Here is a 23,842-nt window from a genome sequence, read left to right as displayed (position 1 = left end):
ACACCATTTTGTTTCATGACATCACAGAGTGGCTTTTTTTACTTGTGACATCACAGTTGACCATTCAGTTTTATGATATCACAGATTGTTGTTGTTACCTGTTGCGTCACAGTAGACCCTTCTGACTGAACCACAAATTATCATTTGTTACTTGTGATATCATCAAAGTACATCATCCTCTTTTATAACATCACAAAATGTCTTACTTGAGACATCAAAGTGAAAAAGAAATCCATGATTTAAGTTTATTATTATACAGTATACATACAGTGACAGGATTAAGTCATCTGCAAAGTTGCATAACTGAGCTTAATTAATTGTAGTGCTGCTTAGGAACACCAAGTGCCTGTGGCTAAGTGGTTACTACTACTCCTTACACAAGGGAGTTATTTATGTCCCTGGGTGATTATGGCAAGTAGTATCTGACCATTCATTAAGCATCATAAAAGCCACAGCGACCCCCTCACTGTATTTATCCGTCTCCACTCTGCCAGATAGCCTTGCTACCGGGTGCCAAATTCCTCAGGAGATCGTGTTCCTTGAGACACAGGGAAGCAGTGTCCTAGTGGTGTTGTCATATTAGGTGTTGACTTACTGGATGCACAACTAGATGGGGCCTCAACACTCCTAGATATTCCAGGACATAATGAACAACACACACTCACACTCATAACAGTTGTCGTACATCTTGCATGTGTAAAACAAATAAATGTTATATGTTGGAATCTTGCTCATTTTGTGTATGTAAAAGCTTTGTTTTTGCCACAACTATGCATTGTGAATTAATGGTGAAATATGGTGATGTTTTTTGAAATGTTTGTTTTGGTTTAACAGTTTATGTGTTGGTAAAGGTACAACTGTCCAGAGTTATTTAATGCTTAAGTGCTGTTCTGTTTGTAGATCCATGAACACGAGGAACACTTTAAGCGCATGAACGAAGATAGCCTGATGCATCCCCCGGAGTTTGTGATTAAACCACGCTCCCACACCGTGTGGGAGAAGCAGTGCGTGCGGCTGCATTGCACTGTCAGTGGCTGGCCCGACCCCCGGGTCGTATGGTAGGTCACATACATACATCACCTGCAGCATAACCTCATGTCTATCTTCTCCGTTCCTTCAGCATCCTGCTTATTCCTTTGAGCTTCACCTAGTTTCCATGGCTTTATCATTGTCCTCTTGATTTGGTTTCATCCTCTTTAAGTTCTGTCTGTTCCCTCTGGTCTGTCTTCTTTCATGTTCTCTGCCTCCTACTATAAGGTACAAAAACAATGTGGCAATTGACCCTCTTTCCAACCCTGGCAAGTATAAACTTGAGAGCAGATACAGCGTGCACTCACTGGAGATTAACAGGTAGGTGTAGCTTCTCCCATCCACAGTTCTCCAAATAGATTCTTCTCAAAAAGCAGCTAAAATATATTGTGCTCTTGTTTAATATTTATATAACGAGTGGGTTTTGTAGATACAGAAGAAACATTGCAGAAAGCCCTGAAATTTGAATACAACTTAGCTTGTGTAGACTTCTTGTTCTTACTTTAGCTTGGCTTGTTATTAGCTGTAGCTCCTCATCTCTTGTTTCACAGGCTTTAGCCAGAATTTAGATCTCAGGCCCTTTTAATCGAGTTTAATACAGCTTGTAAGAATATTTACCTTCATAACAGACCATAGACTGTAGAAAAGCATGTAATGGAAGTATGATTGGTTAGCTGGTCACCCCAAATCACATTTGATCCCCAAAGCTCAAGAAAAGTCATCAAACATATTTGTATGTTTTAATATTACAGGACAAGAAAATAATATTTTTTAGATGTGCCAGTAAATGAATGACAAGGACAAAGGATTATAACTTTATTTTTAATTTCATTGTGTCTTTAAATGAACAATTCTATAAGTGAATTAAGTAATTCATATTTAAATAAATATAACCCTCTTCAGGGGAAAGATTTCTTTATAACCATCATCCATTCATACTGCACCTTACTTTAGCACTGGCTGTGTCCATCTAGCCAATAAGCTGTAATGAGTTCGGTCTAGACCTGCTCTGTTTGAAAACTGTGCTGAGATAACTTTTGTTATGAATTGGCGCTATACAAATAAAATTGAATTGAATTGAACCTTTCCCAAACAGACTGAGAATGTTGAATTGTGAGCCAGAGAGGAGCCACATTATTTCCCAGGCTGCCACAGATAACAAAGAGTTATTATAGTTTTGTATTTTCAATTTGTTTTATTTGAATTTCATTTTTAAATTTTATTTTCAATTCAGTTTAGTATCAGTTTTAAAGTTGATTTTCTCATTTCAGTTTAGTTTTTATTAGTTTCAGTATTATTTTTTATTATAATATGGAGAGGTATTGGGAGACTTGGGGCACGATTTAAGAAGTTCAGATAAAGCTCAATAAACATACACACCAATGCCTCCTCATGCTTGCTGTGTTAAAATGGAAACCTACTTTTAGCTTTAGTTAGTTTAGTTTTAGTTTGCCCAGGACAAATTATATTATCACATTTTATTAGATTATGTTGACAGTAGTCTAACTGTTGGTCTTCACACAACAGAAACTTTAATGCACATAGCCCCGGTACAGAGACCTACACCACCTGGTGCAGATGACATCACCAGCGGTGTCTATTTATTGCCACAGTATTCCCGGTCAGAAGTCACGGAGCACTTTACAGTCGTGGGCTCACATAGTTGGTATTATTTACATGGTTGAGAGGGCTGAGGTTAAGGTGGGGGAAGGGCACTGTACATGTGAATCCTTAAGAGATGCGTATCATGGACATTGATCACATGATGCTCTCCTCTTTCAGATGTGATTTTGATGACACAGCGCAGTATCGTGTCTCTGCAATGAACTCCAAGGGAGAGCTGTCTGCTTTTGCCTCCATCGTTGTTAAGAGTAGGTTTCACCGAGTCCTAAAACTATCCACCCACAATGCTCTCAACATGAACAAACTCTCAAACACAACTTTGAATTTAAAATCCCAAGAAGCATCAGTATGTTTCCAAGTTTCCAAATGTAGTTTTTAAAGTTTTCCTACTTTAAATTATTTGGTTATTTGAAATAAAAAGTCAAGAGTACGTCTAAAGTAAATTGTCATGTTTTTTATTTAATTATACTCAAGGGTAATTGTACTACTCTAAATAAGCACTTGTTACTAAAATATACAATATCTATTACACTTTGCTTAGTATTTTTAAGGTAAAACTGAAGTGTTGTATGTCATTTCCTACATGATTTTGATTTGTTGTCAGTATAATTCTGTACATGCAGTTCCCCTCTATGTGTTATATGTATGTTAATAGCGACTGCTCTTATTCTCTATAGGGTTCAAAGGTGAAATTGATGAGTCCCTGCCAGCACCCAGACGTAAGTCTGAAGTTTTTAAGTTTGAGTTTTTATTGTATGCTGTACTGTGGATTTAAAGCTGCATTAGTGTCCACTAGGGGGCAGAAAAACAAGCTGAAAGACACAGCCTTGACATATTTCCATCTTATTAAGTCAAACCTGTTAGTGAACAGTTGCTCATTATACCTGTTATGTTTTTCACCACCTGATAAATATAAGTCATAAATAAATTCTCCTCATAGCTTTATAGCTCTGTTTTGGTCTCCACTAACTCTTGAGATAAATATCTGTGTCTTTAGTTGCAAGATGTTTGATCTTCATTAGCTATTTGCTTACTTTGTCTGTCTGCTGTTTGGCACTGTGCATGTACTGTACTGTAGCTGCTGTATCAGAGCCTATTTGCTTAAAACATCTGCCCTCTTCTGGAAGCACAGTTAATGAGAGAACTGAGACTGAACAGCAGATTTTCTGTCTGTAAAACCAAAACTGTGAGCTAAAAGGCCCCACAAAGCTAAACAATTAGGTAACATATCACTTATTGCACATTACATGTAGACCAGGCATTTGATTCAATGTCAAAATAATGCAGCTTTAATGTTGGCATTGTGCAATTCTTGCTCATTCTAAAAAAATAATAATAATTTGATAATATTAACATTACTCATGCTGTGTTAACTGGCGGGATGTGGTGGGTTTGGGGCTGGAAAAGACAATGGGTGCTACTGCACTAACAACTTTTTTGTTTTCTTGATGCTGCGGCGACAATGCAGGGGCCAGTACTGAAGGTAACAGGGTCACAAGAATCTGGTTTGAAAACGTTTTGGTGAACTTGGTGTTTCCACTGACCACTTTGACTGCGTCCTTGCATGGCCACTTGGAAGTACACAGTTCTCCTTGAATAGTTAACCTGGAAAAATCTACAGATTTTTCAGCTTGTCCGGTTCCACTTTGTATGCGTCTCCAATGTTGCGATATGCAACCTTGTAAGTTTATGTTCTCACTGGGTAGAAGGACTGTGCAAGATGCATCTCCATTAAATGAGAGTACATTTAATAGTGTTATAGTTGACAGAGTCTTTGAAGTAGAATGTATTGGTAAAACTAGAGTGTTACAAAGTAGGTTTCTTATTTTATTATTTAATCCTACATATATTGTAAACATTTAATGTGTAAATAAATGTGCTAATTATATTTTTAACACAAATTCAACAACTTATATCACTAAATATTGAGTCTTTTATTTATTATTTCAGCAAGGGTTTTCACATGTCTGTTTTGCTTCACTGTTTAATGCATGACAACATGTTGTGATATTTCCCACACTTCTTTCTGTGAGCTCTATACTGTAGTTTCAGAGTCACTCTTTTTGGTCTGTATATGTTTGTTGTCCTTTATTCTTACACGTGATATATGTGTCCACCTTCTTCTGTCTGGCTGAAAAGTTTTGATCTAGCTGTTCATGTTTTTGGATATGATTATTGATCATGATCATTTTCTGTCTCTTTCACAGTGCAATGTTTTGTTCTTGCACTTGATTTGAATACGGTCGTCTTACCTCCTGTCTGCTGTGTGTATGCTAACACAATAATGCCAGTCCAAACTCTGACTCTGCTGTTTCATGCTTTGTCTGTAGATGGCCCAGTGTCTGAGTATGGCATCACCTTCCAGACTCACATTGTTGATAGGTTTGGTGTATCATTTGGAAGAGAGGGGGAGACCATGAGTCTGGGATGTACGGTCATCATTTACCCTGCCCTGCAACGCTACCAGCCAGAGATCCAGTGGTACAGAAATGGTAAGCAGATGAATCCAAGATGTGGATTACTGTACTACTTTGGTTGGTCTAACAAAGTAGAAATTGAGTTGAATAAATAGAGATTTTCCATTTGCATGTTTCTGCATATAAAGAGGGATATTAGTGACGCATGTTACTGAGCCATCCTATGTATTTTTTCTCCAGATGCTCTGCTGTCTCCTTCTAAATGGAACCACATGCACTGGAGTGGAGATCGAGCCACACTGACGCTCACACACCTCAACAAGGAGGACGAGGGGCTCTACACTCTGCGTGTCACCACCAAGTCTGGTTATGAAACCTACTCAGCCTATATCTTTGTCAGAGGTGGGTACACCTTCTCTAAAAGTAACGTGTAAAGATGGCTATCTCATTTGGGAGACTAAAGTTTTTATGTGCACTGTTAAGTTTCAACCCCCTTACATTTCTCATCCAGAAACACATTTATTTTGCTTGAGATATCTTGAGGTATCTTGAGGTATCTTGAGGTATCTTGAGATAACAGCTCACTATGAATATGCCCCAAATCAACTGCTACTTGCCTAAATGTCATATCCAGATGTTGCACCAATGTTGCTGTGACTCACATTTGTGGCCATGCTGACCATTGTTCAAATCTCACTTCAGGTACATTTAGAAAAAGTCCTCAAGCCTTTAATTCCATAAAATGTTACATATCTAAAATATCTCCCCACAGACATTTTCGCTGCAATCCAAGTCAACACAAGTTTAATGCAGCCTGATTCCCTCAGCTTTGTTTTTGTCAAGTATGTCATCGGATCAAGGTCGAAGTCACAACAGCACGTCCTCTGGCACCTGATGACAATACCACATTTAATAGTCAAAGTGTTTGAATGTGAGGGAGTGGTTTTAAATAGGATATCACTAATAGAGACACCACCGGGTGGCAACTCCCTGGCATCTGTTTGAATACCATGGAAAAAGCGGTCAGTGAAGCTTATCTTTGCTGCCTTTAGAGACAATCTGACCTTTAAAGCTTCAGCTTCTACACATGTTGAGCATGAACATGCTGGAAAATAGACTCTGTTGTCCCCCTGTTACAGCTCAGGGTCGCCCAGTGAAGAAAAGGCCAGGTACAGTCTCCATAACAAAACGCTATACGATCCTGGCTGCAGTCAGGCTATTCTCAGAGGGCTCAGCTATGGAATGAGTCTGGCTGTGAGTGCACATAGATACTGTAAATATCTGCCTCAAGGAGAAACAATAGGCTGCCCAGTTTCCTTACTGCTCTTTGTGAGCTCAAACACTCTGGTTATAATTATCTCCTCTTGTTTTATCACCGTATATCTCCTTAAGTGGTCATTCAATTAAGTTGCCATATTAAAAAAGACCCAGTTGTGTAGGATTCAGTAGCGTCTAGTGGTGAAAGTTTGCCCAGATTTGCAACCATTTGAAGCTGAAAATACAGCTTCAGTTCCTTCCAAGCGGTGTAGGAGAAAACTTATGGTGGCAGCAAAACTTTGTGAAAATGTGAAATGATTTATCCTTTCTGGGCAGTGGTAAAAACACTGGTAGCCTCTGGTGGAAGAAGGACCCCCCTCCTCTGTAGATGTAAAAACAGCTCAATTCTAAGTAATGAAAACACAAAAGAAAGTGTAAAATACAGGCTACATATGTACACATGTACCCAGTTAAAACATGCTCTTACTTTATGATGCAACTCTCTACAGTAGGCGCCCTGGCTTTACCCTTATGTTTCTTTAAGAGTCACCTCTCTTATCCCCTTTCACTCTGGGGCGGGCTACTGCTAATTCTGTCCTCCTGCCGCTGATTGCTCTCCGCTTGGGTTTGACTTGAGGACCAGAAACATTCCTGGCATCAAGCCCTGCAGCTACACAGCTCACTTTAAAACAACCTGCTACAGTAGAATCAGTTTATTACAGACAAATCTTTGGCTTAAAGGTAAATAAATAAATAAAAAACAATGGACTTGTACAGAGTGTTTATTCATACTGACAATCGTGACGGTGTTGTTACTGTTTGTGTTAGATTCTGATGCTGAGGTTGAAGGTGCCCCTGGTGCCCCTCTGGATGTGCGCTGTCTTGATGCCAATAAGGATTACATTATTGTCACCTGGAAGCAGCCAGCTATCGATCGTGGCAGCTCCATCTTGGGCTACTTTGTGGACAGGTTAGTCAATATGTCGCTGCCTGTTATTACTCTAATGCTGCTAAAAATGTATGAAACCACAATAGTGCAAGCAAGAATATGGCTGATATATAAACAGCAGTACTAAATCCCCCATAAAATTAAAAATCCTTTTAATAAAAACCTGAGTATATAAGATTTATACTGTAATATGTGTACAGATGTGAGGTTGGAACCAACCACTGGATCCAGTGCAATGACACTCCGGTAAAGTTTGCCCGTTTCCCCGTCACTGGTCTGGTGGAGGGCCGTTCCTACACCTTCCGCGTGCGTGCTGTAAACAAGAGTGGCATGAGCCGCCCGTCCAGGGTCTCTGAGCCGGTGGCTGCCATGGACCCGGCTGATCGCGCCCGCATGAGAGGTACAGCAGCGTTTACTGTGTGTCTGGTCAAACACAACCAGTCTGCTATCCATATTTAAAGAGCTTTATTGGACCTATAAGTGTGGTGGTGGGCCATTTTCTAATGCTTCAAAGGCTTTTCCACAACAGAAAAACAGCTTTTTATGTGAAAATGGTCCAAAAAATAAAATAAAATGAATACTGGAGCAAAATATGGAAATGTTGAAACCTGTTAAAACAATTTTACATCATTCATACATCACATCATACTTATTGTCAGGTACCTCTGCTCCCTGGACTGGCCAAATCATTGTCACAGAGGAGGAGCCTGCAGGTAGGAAATCTCATTTTTAATACCAAGAATTTATATCATTCATATCCACGACACCCGGTGACACGAAGGTTACGTTGTCTGCTGCACGTCTGCTGTGTTTAGGGACCTAATTCCTAATCTTTTGACTATCAGAGAGCATTGTCCCTGGCAGACCTCTTGAGCTGCAGGTGACAGAGGCAACCAAGAACTACGTGGTGCTGAGCTGGAAGCCACCTGGAGGGAAATGCCTTGAGGGGGTCATGTACTATGTGGAAAAGGTAAATTATACCTATTTAACTTCATTTTAAACCTATTAAAGGAAAAATCCACATTAAAACACACCATTACCTGTGAACTAAAACTTACATGCCAGTGTTTCTGTGACAGATGACCTTGTATCCTTGCTTTTGTTTTAGTGTGTCTCGGGCACAGACAGCTGGCAGAGGGTGAACACAGAGATCCCGGTCAAATCTCCTCGCTTTGCACTGTTTGATCTCGCCGAGGGGAAATCCTACAGCTTCCGCGTCCGCTGCTGCAACTCTGCCGGTGTCGGCGAGCCATCTGACCCAACTGAGTCCACCACTGTTGGCGACAAGCTTGGTCAGAAAACACATAAACATACGCACAGACATCATAACAGCAGCAATGTTACAATCTCAGTTAATGACCCATGTTCTGGTCCACAGATATCCCATCTGCCCCAGGCAAAGTTGTCCCAACCAGAAACACGGACACATCAGTTGTTGTGTCTTGGGAAGCGTCCCGTGAGGCCAAAGAGTTGGTGGGATACTACATCGAGGGGAGTATTGTGGACAGCAATGTGTGGGAGCCGTGCAACAACAAGCCTGTAAATGCCACCAGGTAAAACTACTCCTCTTTCTGTTTTAACCAAGAATTATAAAGGCTAGTTGCTTTTAAAGAAACATATTGCCGGTTTGTTTGCAGGTTCATCTGCCACGGTCTGATGACAGGAGAGAAATACGTGTTCAGGGTGAGGGCAGTGAACGCAGCAGGGCTCAGCCAGTTCTCCCAGGAGTCTGAGCCTGTGGAGGTTAAGGCTGCTATTGGTGAGTAAAACCAATGTTCATATCATAATACGAGATGGTAATGCAGGAGTCACAGGATACTGAGAATGGTACTTTATGCTGTTGTTTGTTTATGTGACAAATATCCTTATATAATGTTTAAAAATCAGCTGATGGTGTTGAAGTCTGCATTTCTGTATTCATTTTATATCAATCTTTATTTAATCAGGCAGTCTCATTAATATTAGGATCTCTTGTCCAAGAGAAACATTCATACTTTGATGTTCCAGGATAAACACAGACAATTATAAGGGATATTATTTTAGATATTTAAGCTATTTATGAGGTTTTAAAATATCAGTTCCTTAGACTTAACAATCATGTAGAGAAATCAACATTGCAGATGCAACAGATACAACTCATGATAGCATTTTCTCTTCATTATACACAATGCAATGCAGCCAAAACCCATTTATTTTTTTCTGAAGTAGAGGTACGTGTAAAAAGATCACATTTCACCATAAAATGACTCCTGAAATGCACTCAAAACCACAGACTGATGATTAATTTAAACATTTGGTGTAATTTTCCTTTAAAGTGCTGCTACAGTTTTGGATAAAACACATAAAATGACCAGAATTGGTATTTTCCTTCACATGTTAACATGATGTTGTAGGTTACCGCTATTGTCTTCACTTCTTTATATCATCGGCATCTACACTCCCACACTTTCTCCACCATGGTTCCACTCTGTCACCCTGTCACGTTATGTGCCCCACGCACCCACCCTGTCCAGCCACATCCACCCCTCTTCCTCCTCCTCCTCCTCCTCCCTGCACAGCCTGAGGCAGGGTCAGGGTCAGGACTTGTAGACTTCCTCTAATTTGGGTCAGTGCGATCCAATTCAGTGGTTGTTACAAACCAGCCCAATGTCACACACCACCACCACCACCACCCCCCATTTCCCTCACCTATCCTGGGCACAAGACGTGTCGGCAACCCCCACATGGTGCTCAAGGTACCAGCACACACACACCTCCCCCACCCCATCGGTACCCTTAAACTGCACTGACTTTCTCTGTCTTAACCTCTCTCTTAGCAGCTAACCGGGCAGTGGTATTGTTCTGTTTAATAGTTAGCTGAATTTAAATGACAAGACTATAAATTATTTATGAAATACACAGTTTTATGACACTTAATGTACGTTATGTACTTGCAGTGCTGCCAGATTGGCCTACTTTTTATATGATTGGGTGGATAAAAATTGTGTTTGGGCGGTTTGAGGTAATTAGGGGCTATTTTTGTACCATCTAGGCGGTTTCCCCTGACAAAAAAGTACACTTTTTTTCCAGTGACTTACAGCATGATTGAGACAGACAGGGCACTGAGTTCAGTAGACTTGCAAGAGAATTTGAGTTAGTTTAAGACTTTTTTTTTCCTATTTGAAAATATTTTTTTCTTTGTAATAAAAGCCAGTGATGGAAGAAGTAGTCAGATCCTTAAGTAAAAGTAAAAATACAATGGTCTAAAAATACTATTATAAATAAAAGTCATGAATTCAAAATGTTACTTGAATAAAAGTATTATCAGCAAACTAATTATGCAGAATGGTTCACAATATTCTATTATTAAATTATTATTAGTTACTAACTTCAGTAAATGTACTTAGTTACATTCCACCACTGGTAAAAGCTTATATCTTTTTACAGAAGCGAACACTTTTTATATTTAATGTAATGATATCTGGTTTTGAATCATCCTAATTATACTAAAAGGACATAAGGAGCTAAAGAACAAAAGGAGGTTTGAGGCTCTCTGTATATGTATCCTATATATCTACTGGAGCTAAATGTTATGGCTGAAATCATGGTATTTTTCCAGTTTACATCAGGAAAAAAACTCTTTACACATGCAAAACATGATCCCTAATGGTTTATTTTAGTTTATCTTAGGTGAAGGAGCTGAGAATCTGTAAAGCACTGATTCAGTATCTCCACATTACCAAGATATGATTCCATTGAAAGTAGCTTAATGATAATATTGAATTGGAGCCCTAACACGTCCAAAACAGACCAATCCTGCTGCCGTGATAAATGTGAGAGACGCTCTCTCTGACCTCCTGCATGTGTTCCCTAAAGTCTCACTGCATTATAACTAACATAACTTCCAGCCTTTGGATGTCACTCATTCACTGGCCAGCTTTGTGCTGAGCGGCATGCTCTGTTTTCCCTTATGAAGCACAACTAGTAAAAATGCGAATGTATTTCTCTGCAGGCAGACGTATTGGTAAAACTATGACAAAGAATGCAATCAGTAGTTCAACCACAGTTCTAGATTATAACTATTTCTATCTACTATTAATTTCCAGGACATTTATTACAAGAAAAGTTACAGCCTTCAGTTTTTAACATTGAGGAAAAACAGACACAGTTACACAGCTTCATATGAATTAGATCATGGTGTGCTGTAACAGTCAATCTCGACACACCAGTTATTTCATCTTTTGAGTGGAAATCTAGGAGGTGATTAAATCTATTGGCATTGTTACTAAAGCACAGTATTTTTTTCATAAAGGGTTGGTGCAAAGCCTGCACATCCACACTCATTGGCTGTTCTACGTCACTCATCTGCATGCTCTCATAATCCCAAATGAACTCTACTCACCTCCTCACAGCGGATGTCACTTGTTGGTCATCTTGTCTTCATTTTTCACTCTCAGTCAGATGAAGACATTTTACTGTATTTGATAAGCTGATGTACTGAATATTGCTTTCTGTCTTTCTGTTTCTGCTTGTCTTCTTTTTGCTCTCTGTATGGATCTTTTGCCTGTTTTAACTTTAACTCTTTTGCTTTTCTCTGCTAACTCCTGTAGGGGGCGGCATCCCTCATGGTGTGTTGCCGGAGATGGGGCCGGGGGGTAACGTGGGCCAACTAACTGAGCACAGGCCACGCTGGACGGGCACGCATGAGACTGTCCAGTCCCCCCCTGACACTATACAAAAGCGCAGTAAAGCTCAGGCTGACACTGAAGCCAGGGAGGGGGCCGGAGCTGCTAGCTCAAGCCTAGCACAGCCCGACCCCGCAGAGAATAAAAGCAAGGGTGGCAAGAGAGGCAGTGTGTCTTGGGCCCCTGACCTGGCAAAAGACCTGGTCTCAGAGTCTGTGTCAGACTCAGTTTCTGACTCACTTACTGACATAGCCAAAGCTGCACTCTTAGACGCAGTCCCTGCTAAGGTTCAGGATCAGGCTGTAGAGACAGTCCGTGAGCCTGAGACCAAACAGGCATGTAAGTTCTCTGTAGATGCTTCAGCTAATCGGGAGACAGCGAGGCCCAGGAGAGAGTCGGCAGGTGAGCACCGGTCAGAGATGAAAATCTTTTTGTCAACTTAAAAACACACTACAAATACTCCAGCAATTACACCCGCCCCCCCACTTAGGAATCCATGAACATATTCTACTCTGACTTTACCATGTAATTTAAGAATGATTCCCCTTGTTAAAGCGTCTCTGCAAGGTTCTACTTTTACATTCACATGCTTTTAATTATCAATAAACAGTTGTTCAAGTGCTCTACTGGTATTCTTCTCTTTAAGGTAAGTCACTGTAAAACACCACCAAACTTTAACTCAACACAGTCACGCTTGTCAACAGTTTTGCTGGCCACCACTTTCCCACAACCTCCTCACTTGGTGGCTCGGGCGGCGTCAATCACCTGGCGCCTCAGGATCTGCCATCACATTGAGTAGCCAGAGCACTTTAACATACAAGCACACACACACAAGTATGTTGTGGCAGGAGCCAGATAATCACTCCCTGTACTTGAAAAGTGGGTCATCCGACCAACCCAAGAGCAGGACACTTGTGACCTAAGACCTTTTGGGTGGTGCACTGTGTACTTCTTCAGATGTCCACCTCTCAGGCACTTTGACCAACTTCTCACCCCTAAATAGGGGAGGGTGTCAAGTTCACGTGACTATTTGTGTACGACAGTCCAATTTATTATCACTGTGTTACGTGACCCTGCTTTTGGACCTTTTGCTAACAGTCACTCCTTCAAACAAGTCCCAGAAATGACTGTGCCCTTTGTTGGTATTTTATTACCACATATTCAATATAATATATAACTACTTACCCATTCTAATTAGTAGTATAAAGGAGTGATATGACATTTTACGAAATATGCTTTCTTGCCGAGGGTTAGTTCAGAAGATTGATACCACTCTCGTGCATATCCGTTAAAGCTACAGTAACAGCCGGTTAGCTTAGCTTAGCATAAGCTATGGAGACATGTTTCCCCCGTGTTTCCTCGTCTGTAGCTTCATTTATAGCATAAAGACATAAGAGTGGTACTGATCTTCTAACTCTCAGCATGAAAGCAAATAACTGTATTTCCCCAAATCTCAAACTGTTTAAGCCTTAAAGCAGATCAAAATACAAAAGATATAAAAGGTTAAAGGCGCAATTGTGTTGTGGGCTCGACAATATCCTGTTACAGCAGATATTCACCTACTATTGTCACACACAATCCAGTGGTGATGTAATGTTTTGGCCATGGAAGAAAGTGAGTTGTAAAACAGCTGATACCTGCTGTAAACGGAAAGGTTCTCAGTAATGAGACGCTGAAGTTCAACAGCAACTCATGAAATGCATTTTTATAAGAATTTCAGCAACAACAGCTGGACGGAGGTGTAAAAAACTGTTTTGGAAAATCAAAGTATCACCTCATTGTAGTGCTTCAGTTTCTCATTACATCACCCTGTCCCCCCACTGAGGGATTATGGTGTTAATTAGAGTCTTCTGCCCTCCCAGCCTCCCCTGCTCCACCCTATGGCATCAGTGTCCTGGAGTGTGTGCGCGACTCCATGGTGCTGGCCTGGAAACAGCCGACCTTCATCGGCGGTGCTGACATCACCGGCTACTTTGTGGATTACCGTGAGGTCATCGATGGCGTGCCGGAGAAGTGGCACGAGGCCAACATCAGGGCTGTCAGCGAGAGGGCCTACAGGGTGAGTCTAACCCCAAATACAGAGTTGATTTTAAAGACCTATAGGACAATTTCATAAGTAAGGTTTTGTCTCCAGGTGTCTGATCTGAAGGAGAATAGGAAGTACCAGTTCCAGGTGCGGGCGGCCAATATGGCAGGTGTCGGCATCCCGTCACTGCCCAGTGACACCTTCCTGTGCGAGGAGTGGACCATTGCCGTGCCAGGTTGGTTAGGCCACTATAAATGAACAAATTAACAGCAAAGAGTAACAAAACAAGCAATAAGAACACATAGAACATTAAACCAGCAGCACAAAAAACGTAAAAGTATAAAGTCAAGATCAGCAAGTCCTGAATTGAACTTTTCCTCCTGCTCACACTGTGATTGGCTGCTGCTGAACATCAATTATCAGTAAAACATACACATTTTATACAACATCATTTCTTACCTTTTGCCACCTTAAATAATAATAAAAACATAATCAAACTTACTAATCTGCAGTGTTTTAGCCTACCTGTTGTATTTCCAACTTGGACCACAGGACCTCCTCACGACCTGCAGATCAGAGAGGTGAGAAGCGACTCTCTGGTGTTGCTATGGAAACCACCTGTGTACCAGGGCCGTGATCCTGTCAACGGCTTCTACGTCGACATCAAGGAGGCGGACGCACCAGAGGAGGCGTGGAGAGGGGTCAACAATAAGGCTACGGAGAAGGCGTATCTCAAGGTCGCTGTCATACTTTCACATGGGAGATTTATTTACATGAGCGGCAGTAGCTGGTGTGTAATCTGGTTATTGTTCTTATGTTTTTCAGATTAAGAATCTGAAGGAAACAGAGACGTATGTGTTCCGTGTGCGCGCTCAGAATAAAGCCGGAGTTGGAAAAACCTCAGATGTGACAGAGCCGGTCCCAGCTCTGACCAAACCAGGTAAGAAGAAATGTTCAAATGTGGTGACGAGAGCCTTACGGGTTCATCCTTTCAACCTTTAACTCTATCATCTCTGGGTTTCAGGCACCAAGGAGATAGTTGTGGATGTTGACGATGACGGTATCATCTCCATGAACTTTGAATGCTGTGACATGACCGCCGACTCCAAATTTGTGTGGTCCAAGAACTACGAGGAAATGACAGACTTCTCCCGCCTGACCGTAGAGACCAAGGGAAACAAGTAAGATGACGCTGAGACACCTTGATCGACACCAAATAACTCAGTGTTCTTATTTATTACTCCTATAATGTGTTTTCCCTGCAGGTCCAAAGCTGTTTTCCAAACTCCAGGGGAGGAGGACATTGGCATTTACTCATGTCTTGTCACCCACACTGATGGTGCTTCATCCAGCTACACTCTCTCTGAGGAAGGTAGGTCACAAAGTCCAGAGGAAAATCACACATTTCAAGAGTTAAGTGTAATAAAATGACTTCAGTTTTTGCTTTTTGACCTCTTGTTTATGAATCTCTTTCCCATATCTTTGTCAGAGTTGAAAAGGCTGCTGGAGATCAGTCACGAACACAAATTTCCCAGTGAGTGTTTAAGCATCAGATCTCATCGTTGCTGTTTTTAAGTGTGTCATGAACTGGACTGTTTCTTTGAGCTGGCTCTCTCTCTTTCTTCAAACTAGTTATTCCCCTGAAGTCAGAGTTGGCCGTGGAGCTGCTGGAGAAGGGCAGAGTTCGCTTTTGGCTGCAGGCAGAAAAGATGACAGCTAGCGGCAAAGTGGATTACGTCTTCAACGATAATGCTCTCTCTCAGGGGGAGGTCAGTGAACAAAAAAGGAAATGAACCCTCAGCACTTTGTGTTCATTCATACATCTTGGAATTGTGTTTTCTGTGTGTGATTTTATGTTTAAAAAGGTGTCGTCTTTGGTTTGCAGAAATACAAGATGAACTTCGACAAGAACACCGGCGTGATTGAGATGATCATGGAGTCTCTCACCCCGGCTGACGAGGGCACCTTTACCTTCCAGTTGCAGGATGGGAAAGCTACCAACCAGTCCAGCTTGGTACTGATAGGAGACGGTATGTTCAGTCAACCAAAATAAAGTCATTCCTAATGAGAGTTTTGCTTGGTTTGAATACCGTTTTAGAGGCTAGAACTCCATGGAGAATCAGTGGATACTAGATGATTTAAAGTGATGCAAGAAATCAGCTTTAGTACAAATATATTGCTGTTACATAAGCCTTCTAAAACCTTAGTTTTGTATGTACAGCTGTAATGCAGAGCTCTGCAACTCTAAGTTCTGGACACTGGAGGGCAGTAAAACATTTAAGAAATCACATAGTGAAATACTATCAGTGTTACCAGATGGAGCAATTTCCATTAATACAAGGTTAGGCTATATTCCAGTATTGAATAACAATAGTGATAATAATAATGATATGTAATTGTAATTGTACGTTTGTCTGTACAATCATATATAAAAGCATCCTGCACAGATCAATCATGTTACACACATTAATAATATATTTTAGATTTCATGTATTTTTATAGCATTCATTCAGCATTAGCATGACCCAAAATCAAATTTCATTTAATTTGATTACAATTAAACTTTTTTGTGTGTGTGATAAAAGACCTGCAATATCTAAAAGACCTTTATTTTTCTTTACCTAATTATACGGACAAAACGTATAATTTCCTAAATGAACATTTAAAATTGGTCAAAGCGGGTTTTTGGCTCTCCTCAGGCTACGTTTGGTCAGTTCAGACATGCAACACTGATCCCAAACTACACTCATGTTAGCACATAATTTAATAGCAACCAAACATGTATCACATGATTAGATTTTGTGGTTGGATTAAGTGTTTAAGTGTTTAACATTGTAAACTCTTTTGCAGTATTCAAGGAGTTGCAGAAGGAATCAGAGTTCCAGAGGAAAGAATGGTTCAGAAAGCAAGGTACGGCTCAATTCAATTAATCGACTAAAGGTTTCAGCTCTACTTCATCAACGTTTACAGAACATGTTCTGATTTCCATTTTTATAACCATATTTGTTCCAGGTCCTCACTTTATCGAGTATTTGGGTTATGAGGTGACACCAGAGTGCTGCGTTTTGCTGAAATGCAAGGTCAGACAGAACTTTAAAGATTTTTTTTATAATGCTGCAGTCTTTTAAAGAAATACCGTAAGTGTCGTTATTTGTCACATTTGTGTGTTTTGCTGCATTTTAGGTTGGCAACATGAAGAAGGAGACCTCAGCGCTGTGGTACAAAGACGGACGTGAGATCAAAGCAGACGAGCATCTCGGCTTCACCGAGGGAGTGCTGAAACTGGAAATTGCTCAGGTAAAAATATGAGGAAAAAATCTGTGTGAAGTCTGAATTTATGTATATATATGTATATTTCTGTACTGTATAATTGTCTCTATATTCATTTGCATATATGAATGTAAACACAAAGCTCTGTTTATGTCTGTACTCTGGGCATCTCTCACCTCAGTGTTGGTCCACAAGATGAGTTCTTTGAGTAAGTCGGAGAATAAAAATGATCAAAAAGGGAGTTGATAAAACATTTATTTTCTACTAATTATATCTGGAAACTCCTAAAAGGTCTTAATATAAATAACCAGCATAACTTCTCTTTAAAATAGATTTAACATATCATATTTTAAAGGCCCAGTGTGTAACATTTAGGAGGATCTATTGGCGGAAATCACATTTTCTTAAATAAGAATCACTGCATTTACATTACTTTAGAATGAGCCATTTTTATCCACAGAGAGAGCAGGTCCTCTTCTACGGAGTCCCCCATATTGAACCGCCATGTTTCTACAGTATAGCCCAGAAAGGACAAATATAACACTGGCTTTAGATAGGACCTTTCATGTTTTATGTGAGTTCCTACAAGCTGTATTCAAATCAATCTGCAACTTCACTGCTAGACGCCACTAAATCCTACACACTGGTCCTTTAAGACCTAACAATGGCCTTAAATTCATTCAAACTAAATTGTCGGACGCCCTCATCACTTTCTCTAACTTTTCTGTCTTCTTCCTCTCCTCTGTTTTAATTTGCACTTTTCTCTCAAATTTCACCTAACCCTCTTTTCCATTCTTGCGTCTCTGTAACTCATTCCCATTACACTGTATCGTCTCTAAACGTCTGTGAGTCCATCCCTTCCAGGTAGTCTAACATATATAAACATGATGTCACATGTGTCCCATTTCAGCGCGACTCCCCCGCAGACACAGCAGACTATGTCGACAGCCTAATCTGGAGAAGACTAAAAGTTGGGATCAGTTATCTGTTATCATCATGGGCCAACGGCCACCTCTGGTTTTGCCGTTCTGCCTGAGAATGCTTTTTTTTTTTTTTAAATCGATGTTTGTTTGTTTGTCTGTCGGCTTTTTTGCTTTTTTGCGTCATATATGTGTTTTCTGCAGCACCCGTAGCAGAAGAGAAAAGCTTGCCTTTTCTAATGAATACAAATCATATTCCTTGTTCAGTGTTGTTTTTACGACTGAGTCTAACATTCCTGCTCTCTCTGTCAGATCTCCAAGAAAGATTCTGGCGTGTATAAGGTTGTTCTGAAGGATGACAGAGGAACGGACACTTCCGAATTGAATTTGACAGATCAAGGTAACCTTACACCCACACTAAGATAACAAATTATCTCATGACTGCAGCAAATATATCACTATATATATATTCTCTTCTAGGTTTCAAAGACTTGATGAATGAAGTTTTCAGTTTTATCGGTAAGAAGATAAACATTTTCTCCCCAAATAATGTGGTGCCTGATTCTTTTTGAATGTTCATGTTTTAAATGTGCACCTCTTTGTGACTTTTTTCTTCAATTACAGCCAATTCCTCCACTCCCCTTAAGATCACAAGCACAGAAACAGGCATCCGACTCTACACATTTGTCAGCTACTATAACGATTTACTCCAAGTGACATGGCACTACAAGTACGTTCTGTGCTTACACTGCTGTTTGACATGCGTTACAGCCACTATTAAGCTGATTTCTTTAAGAATGATGGTTTATCTATTCATTCACCATATCAATGTGAATGTGTAAATTAAATAAATTTGTGCCTTTTGAGACAGATTTTATGTCTGTAGAATAATAGTACAGTATGTCAGTGCTTTGTCCACCTGTAGTCTTCCTCGTGTTTCCATGTTTACGTGTCACAGAGCTTTCTGTATCGTCTCTCTGTCAGGGATTCAGCCATCTCCTTCTCTGACCGTATAAAGAGTGGTGTGGTGGGAGAGCAGCTGTGGCTGCAGATCACAGAGCCCACAGAGAAAGACACGGGCAAGTATGCCATTGAGTTCAACGATGGGAAAGGTGGCCTGAGGAGGACTGTTGAGCTGTCTGGTCAAGGTGAGACCATCAACATATTAGAAACTTCTCTCTTAGCTGCTTAAATCTGTGATTTCTTAAGACATTTGATCTCTCTAATAGACTTCTTGTACTTTCTGTAACTCCGATTTCTTGTGTGTATCTACACAAGCTGAATTTCTTGTGTAACTTTCCTACAACCTTGTTTTGTTTTGCAGCATTTGACGACGCTTTTGCAGAATTCCAGAGACTCAAGTAAGTTTTTAACAACTCGATAACTGTTATATTATTAGTTTAAGTAGCCACAATCACAGCATGAATAAAGATACACATGCTGAAGTGCTTCATGTGACATCTTATTACTTTTCCCAATAGACAAGTTGTATGTCAATTTAAACCTACAATTGTTCTGATTCAAGGAAATGCATGAAGAAGTATGCATAGTCTTAACTTTCACTTCTGATTCTCAGCACCTTTGACCCAATTTGTTGTTTCCTCTTTTTTTTTTTTACCTCCTCAGAGCTGCTGCTATTGCAGAAAGAAGTAAGTGATATTGTGTTTAAAGTGGCTTTGTGTTCGACAGATTTTAGGCCTGAATGAGAGGCAGCTGTTGAATCATCAATAAGACCTGTCCTTCATATATTATGTAGAGATACTGTATAATGGAGTTTCAAAATGCTGCAACTCAGACTTTAAACTAGCCTTACACTTTCCATCTAATACTGCCTGTAAAGTCAAGATTCCACTTATTACGTTTCAAGCAATACATTATTCAGACTATAAATGTTTATAGATACTCATATATATTTAATATCCTTATGTATAATAGTTCCATCTTTAATTAAAAGACAAAGCTCTTGACTTCCATTTGCATTAAAACACCAAAAAGTTGCCATGATGACTGACTTTTAGTCCAACATTTGTTTTTTCCTTCCTAATGTGTTTACTTTATTTATTTCTTTACAGGATTTTTATTTTCTGGAAAGCACTTTAGTTTTTGAAGGTGCAATAGGAATAAAATGTATGTATCTATTGTTGAACGTAACGTTGTTTCTCTCAGGTCGTGCTCGAGTAGCAGGAGGTCTGCCTGATGTGGTCACTATACAGGAGGGCAAGGTAAACAGTTTCTGCTGATTCTGATATTTTGCACACAAGCCTAAATGTAATTGTCATTCCTGTATAATTTTATGGGTGTGTGCTGCATGTTATCCTCCTACCAGGCCCTCAATCTCACCTGCAACATTTCGGGCGACCCCATACCGGAGGTCACCTGGCTGAAGAACGACAGGGAAATAACGTCCGACGACCACTGCATCCTCAAGTTCGAGTCAGGCAAGTTTGCCAGCTTCACCATCACCGCCGTGAACACAGCGGACTCTGGCAAGTACAGCATCCTGGTGAAGAACAAGTACGGCACAGAGAGCGGGGACTTCACCGTAAGTGTCTTCATCCCCGAAGAGGCGGGCGGCAAGAAAAAATAAAAGCGGTCCAAATCTTGTCGTAAATATGTATAAATGAAAAACACTGGAAACAGTTAAAGGAAGAAAAAGGCTTGAGGGTGTGTTAGATGTTTTGTGTAGAATATAAACTCTAGAGGTGCTGAATCTGAAATGAAATGTCCGAACAGTTCAGAGAGGATATCCAGAGTGTGAGTTGTAACTTAAAAACTAAATAAATACGTCCTCATTTGGTCCAATGATAACAAATCTGAACCTAAAAAATGCATTTGTGACATCATGTCCACTCAAAAATGTTACTGGTGCAATTGAACTTTGTGTTTGTGTAAAGTTGAGGCATGCAGGGAGATAAATCACTCTGTTTGCTTAAGAAGAAAGAATTACTTGACAATATAAAAACCAAAGATAATAGTTTTAAGAAATGTTGTGTTGATAGGATGCAACGCTAAGTCATGGAAAAGAAATCATGAAGTTAGTGTGGAATGTATATTAAAAAAGCCATATGAATACATGTTTTATCCCATTTGCTACAAATTAAACTGACTTTACTGCCAACCAGTTACAATAACATTAGATTGATCCATACATTTTCAGTAAGTCAGTCAACAATTTATACTTTATTAAAATATGGAAAGCATTTTGCAGAGACCTGAAACATGCTTGAAATACATGTGAAGTCATGATTAACAGTCATAAGTCATAATTTTTTTTGTTAATCACAAACAACAAGCATGTGTCAGGTTGGTGCATTCAAGTGCTAAAGGGGATTTGGAACACATGGGTTTTTAATTTATGCATTGTTTTAGTTGAATTACCAAATAACATCTTACAAAAATCGAGAAATTATGGTGTTCAAACAATGTTCATGTCGCTGCATTTGGCAGTTAAAATGTTGTTTAGTGTTGCAAGAGCTTAGACCTAAGGGCTTTTAGGATAAGGACTTGTTGATAACTCTTCCACATATTCAAATGGTTCTGTCATACAAAGAGTAGGAGAGAGCTGCTGATGTTACCCAAAGCTTTGACAGCATCTAGGCCATGTGTGGATATAAAAGCATTACATAGTGGAAATGCTAGTCTAGTTACGATACCCTCCTTAGCCTGGGAAGTAACGCTTGGCTATGTAACGACTGTAGGTAGTAAGTTAGATAGCTGAACATGCTTAGAAATTCTTTAAATGCATTAAAAACACATGGGTTGAGCTAAAAACACATTGTATGCTTTTCAAAATAAAACAATAGAAGTGCACAAAATGTGTTGCAAATGGGCTAAAACATGATCCTTCAATGTAATGTGCCATTTCATCAGATTTTACATTCAGTCCTGTTTTATTATTATTATTCACAATAATTTGAATGTTGTGATCATGACATCACTTCCATTGTCTCCCTGTCTGTAGTGAACACTGTCTGTTTGCCCACTTTCGTTATTGTTATTCATGTTATTCACCGTTGTTATGACATCCCCTTCACACTCTATCATTAATGATTATGATGCCTCCTTTATTCATGATTGTGATGATAACGACGCCATTGTAAGAGTCTGTTAGATCACTTAGTCATTATTGCATCACTTCCTATTCCCCTGTTTCTCAATGAGACTAATAAAAATGAGCATGTACCTCCCCCACTTCCTCCTCCTCCTCTTCCTCTTTGAGTTGTCTCACTTTTGGTTTGAACCTTCCACCCTTCACTATTCACTTTGTTGTTTCAGTTTACTCCAACTACCCTTTTTCACTCCCAGTCACGATTTCTGTAGACTCGGACTGCTCCGAAGATCAACCACCAGCATGGAGACAACCCCTCTCTCTACTGTAACCACGGTGTGCTTGATTGGTGATGCTCTAGAAAAAACAACTTACCTTTAGCTGAGCACAAACAGAGCAGCCGAAATCAAGCTCACCTGAATGTAACTGAGAGAAAACTAATGCTGTTTCCCCTTGTTGTGGTCACCAGCATCCAACGGTACTATCATACAAAAGAGAAATATATACAAACATTCACTAGAAGGGTTTTCTTTAAGATAAAGGTTATCGTCATATTCCTGATTAGTTTTATCACACATACTGGTTTGTGTACGAAGTAAACAAACAACACAATACATAAATAAGTGAGCTATAGAAGTGCAGATTGGCAGATTTATTTATCTTTGGACAGTGCTAGGCTAACTGTTTCCCCTTGTTTCCAGTCTTTATGCTAAGCTAAGCTAATCCTCACTTTAGGTTCATACTGAAGAGTGATATCAGTCCTCTCATCTAACTTTGCTCATTAAAGCAAAAAAAGCTTATATCCCTAAATGTTGAACTGTTCCTTGAACCAACAAGGACGACTGTATGTCTGACAAGTCCTAAGGGCTGCCTCTGTGGTTTAGTTAGATGAAACTTAAAAAATATTTATGATGATTAAGGTGTTCGTGATGTTCTAATTTGGGAATAACTCGTTTAAAAGTGGCTGAACGGGCGCGCGGTTAGCTCAGTCGGCGACTGGCGACCCATATAGGCCGTGGCCTGGGTTCAAGTCCAACCTGTGGCCCTTTGCTGCATGTTGTCCCCTCTCTCTCTCTGCCCCCCTTCCTGCTTCTACCCAGCCATCTCTATCAAATAAAGGCAAAAAGGCCAAAAATAATACTTAAAAAAAAAAAAAAAATGGCTGAACAATCAGATTATACTAAGACAGTAATAATATTTAAAGCTGCAGTAGGTAACTTTTATAAAAGAAAGACATAAAGACGCTGGGTTGGTAACATAACGATAGTTGATTGACAACATGGGAACTCAACAATTATCTATCTTTCTCAGCTCCGATTGGTTGTTTTCTGTCTTGCAAGTAACATTAGGAGCAGTAAAACCAGAACCAGATTTTATAGCTACTGTCAGGATACAGTGAAAGCTTCAGCAAATTTGACTAAAAGTTATTTTTATAAAAGTTACCTACTGCATCTTTAACGTGAAGCAACATCCCTCCTTGTGTTTCAGATACAAATCAGTTGAAATATATTAATACGATCGGATATGATGAAACACAAGAAATAGATGACAAATTATGTAATATCAGGTGAAAACAGATTTGAATAGATTGATTATATTATGAAAGTTTTCATTATAGTCAAGTGTATCTGGATTACCT

At 39.8% G+C, this 23,842-nt stretch overlaps 1 protein-coding gene across 5 annotated transcripts in view; it reads left to right on the top strand.

Annotated features, from left to right (window-relative positions):
- myom1b (myomesin 1b) overlaps positions 1 to 22,346 on the top strand; it is a 25,889-nt gene extending 3,543 nt beyond the window's left edge. For 4 of the 5 annotated variants that reach the window (XM_035651900.1, XM_035651882.1, XM_035651867.1 and 1 more), the window contains 34 exons: positions 901 to 1,058; positions 1,258 to 1,350; positions 2,812 to 2,900; positions 3,330 to 3,371; positions 4,983 to 5,144; positions 5,310 to 5,471; positions 7,155 to 7,296; positions 7,476 to 7,675; positions 7,935 to 7,988; positions 8,121 to 8,245; positions 8,384 to 8,567; positions 8,654 to 8,828; positions 8,913 to 9,034; positions 13,802 to 13,998; positions 14,074 to 14,200; positions 14,518 to 14,702; positions 14,791 to 14,905; positions 14,990 to 15,146; positions 15,231 to 15,337; positions 15,455 to 15,499; positions 15,598 to 15,734; positions 15,851 to 15,995; positions 16,816 to 16,875; positions 16,978 to 17,045; positions 17,149 to 17,262; positions 18,146 to 18,205; positions 18,468 to 18,555; positions 18,636 to 18,674; positions 18,780 to 18,885; positions 19,140 to 19,303; positions 19,480 to 19,516; positions 19,782 to 19,804; positions 20,322 to 20,377; positions 20,482 to 22,346. In XM_035651900.1, coding sequence (XP_035507793.1) covers positions 931 to 1,058; positions 1,258 to 1,350; positions 2,812 to 2,900; positions 3,330 to 3,371; positions 4,983 to 5,144; positions 5,310 to 5,471; positions 7,155 to 7,296; positions 7,476 to 7,675; positions 7,935 to 7,988; positions 8,121 to 8,245; positions 8,384 to 8,567; positions 8,654 to 8,828; positions 8,913 to 9,034; positions 13,802 to 13,998; positions 14,074 to 14,200; positions 14,518 to 14,702; positions 14,791 to 14,905; positions 14,990 to 15,146; positions 15,231 to 15,337; positions 15,455 to 15,499; positions 15,598 to 15,734; positions 15,851 to 15,995; positions 16,816 to 16,875; positions 16,978 to 17,045; positions 17,149 to 17,262; positions 18,146 to 18,205; positions 18,468 to 18,555; positions 18,636 to 18,674; positions 18,780 to 18,885; positions 19,140 to 19,303; positions 19,480 to 19,516; positions 19,782 to 19,804; positions 20,322 to 20,377; positions 20,482 to 20,742 — 3,969 coding nt within the window. In that variant the 5' untranslated portion in view covers positions 901 to 930 and the 3' untranslated portion in view covers positions 20,743 to 22,346. The remainder of the gene's footprint in view (positions 1 to 900; positions 1,059 to 1,257; positions 1,351 to 2,811; positions 2,901 to 3,329; positions 3,372 to 4,982; positions 5,145 to 5,309; positions 5,472 to 7,154; positions 7,297 to 7,475; positions 7,676 to 7,934; positions 7,989 to 8,120; positions 8,246 to 8,383; positions 8,568 to 8,653; positions 8,829 to 8,912; positions 9,035 to 13,801; positions 13,999 to 14,073; positions 14,201 to 14,517; positions 14,703 to 14,790; positions 14,906 to 14,989; positions 15,147 to 15,230; positions 15,338 to 15,454; positions 15,500 to 15,597; positions 15,735 to 15,850; positions 15,996 to 16,815; positions 16,876 to 16,977; positions 17,046 to 17,148; positions 17,263 to 18,145; positions 18,206 to 18,467; positions 18,556 to 18,635; positions 18,675 to 18,779; positions 18,886 to 19,139; positions 19,304 to 19,479; positions 19,517 to 19,781; positions 19,805 to 20,321; positions 20,378 to 20,481) is intronic. The other variant, XM_035651874.1, reaches the window with a different exon arrangement.
- The last annotated feature ends 1,496 nt before the right edge of the window (positions 22,347 to 23,842 follow it).

Source organism: Morone saxatilis, unplaced genomic scaffold, assembly GCF_004916995.1.
Source record: "Morone saxatilis isolate NCDOM2014 unplaced genomic scaffold, NCSU_SB_2.0 Contig0, whole genome shotgun sequence".
NCBI lineage: Eukaryota > Metazoa > Chordata > Actinopteri > Moronidae > Morone > Morone saxatilis.
This window is presented reverse-complemented; position numbering and strand designations above follow the sequence as displayed.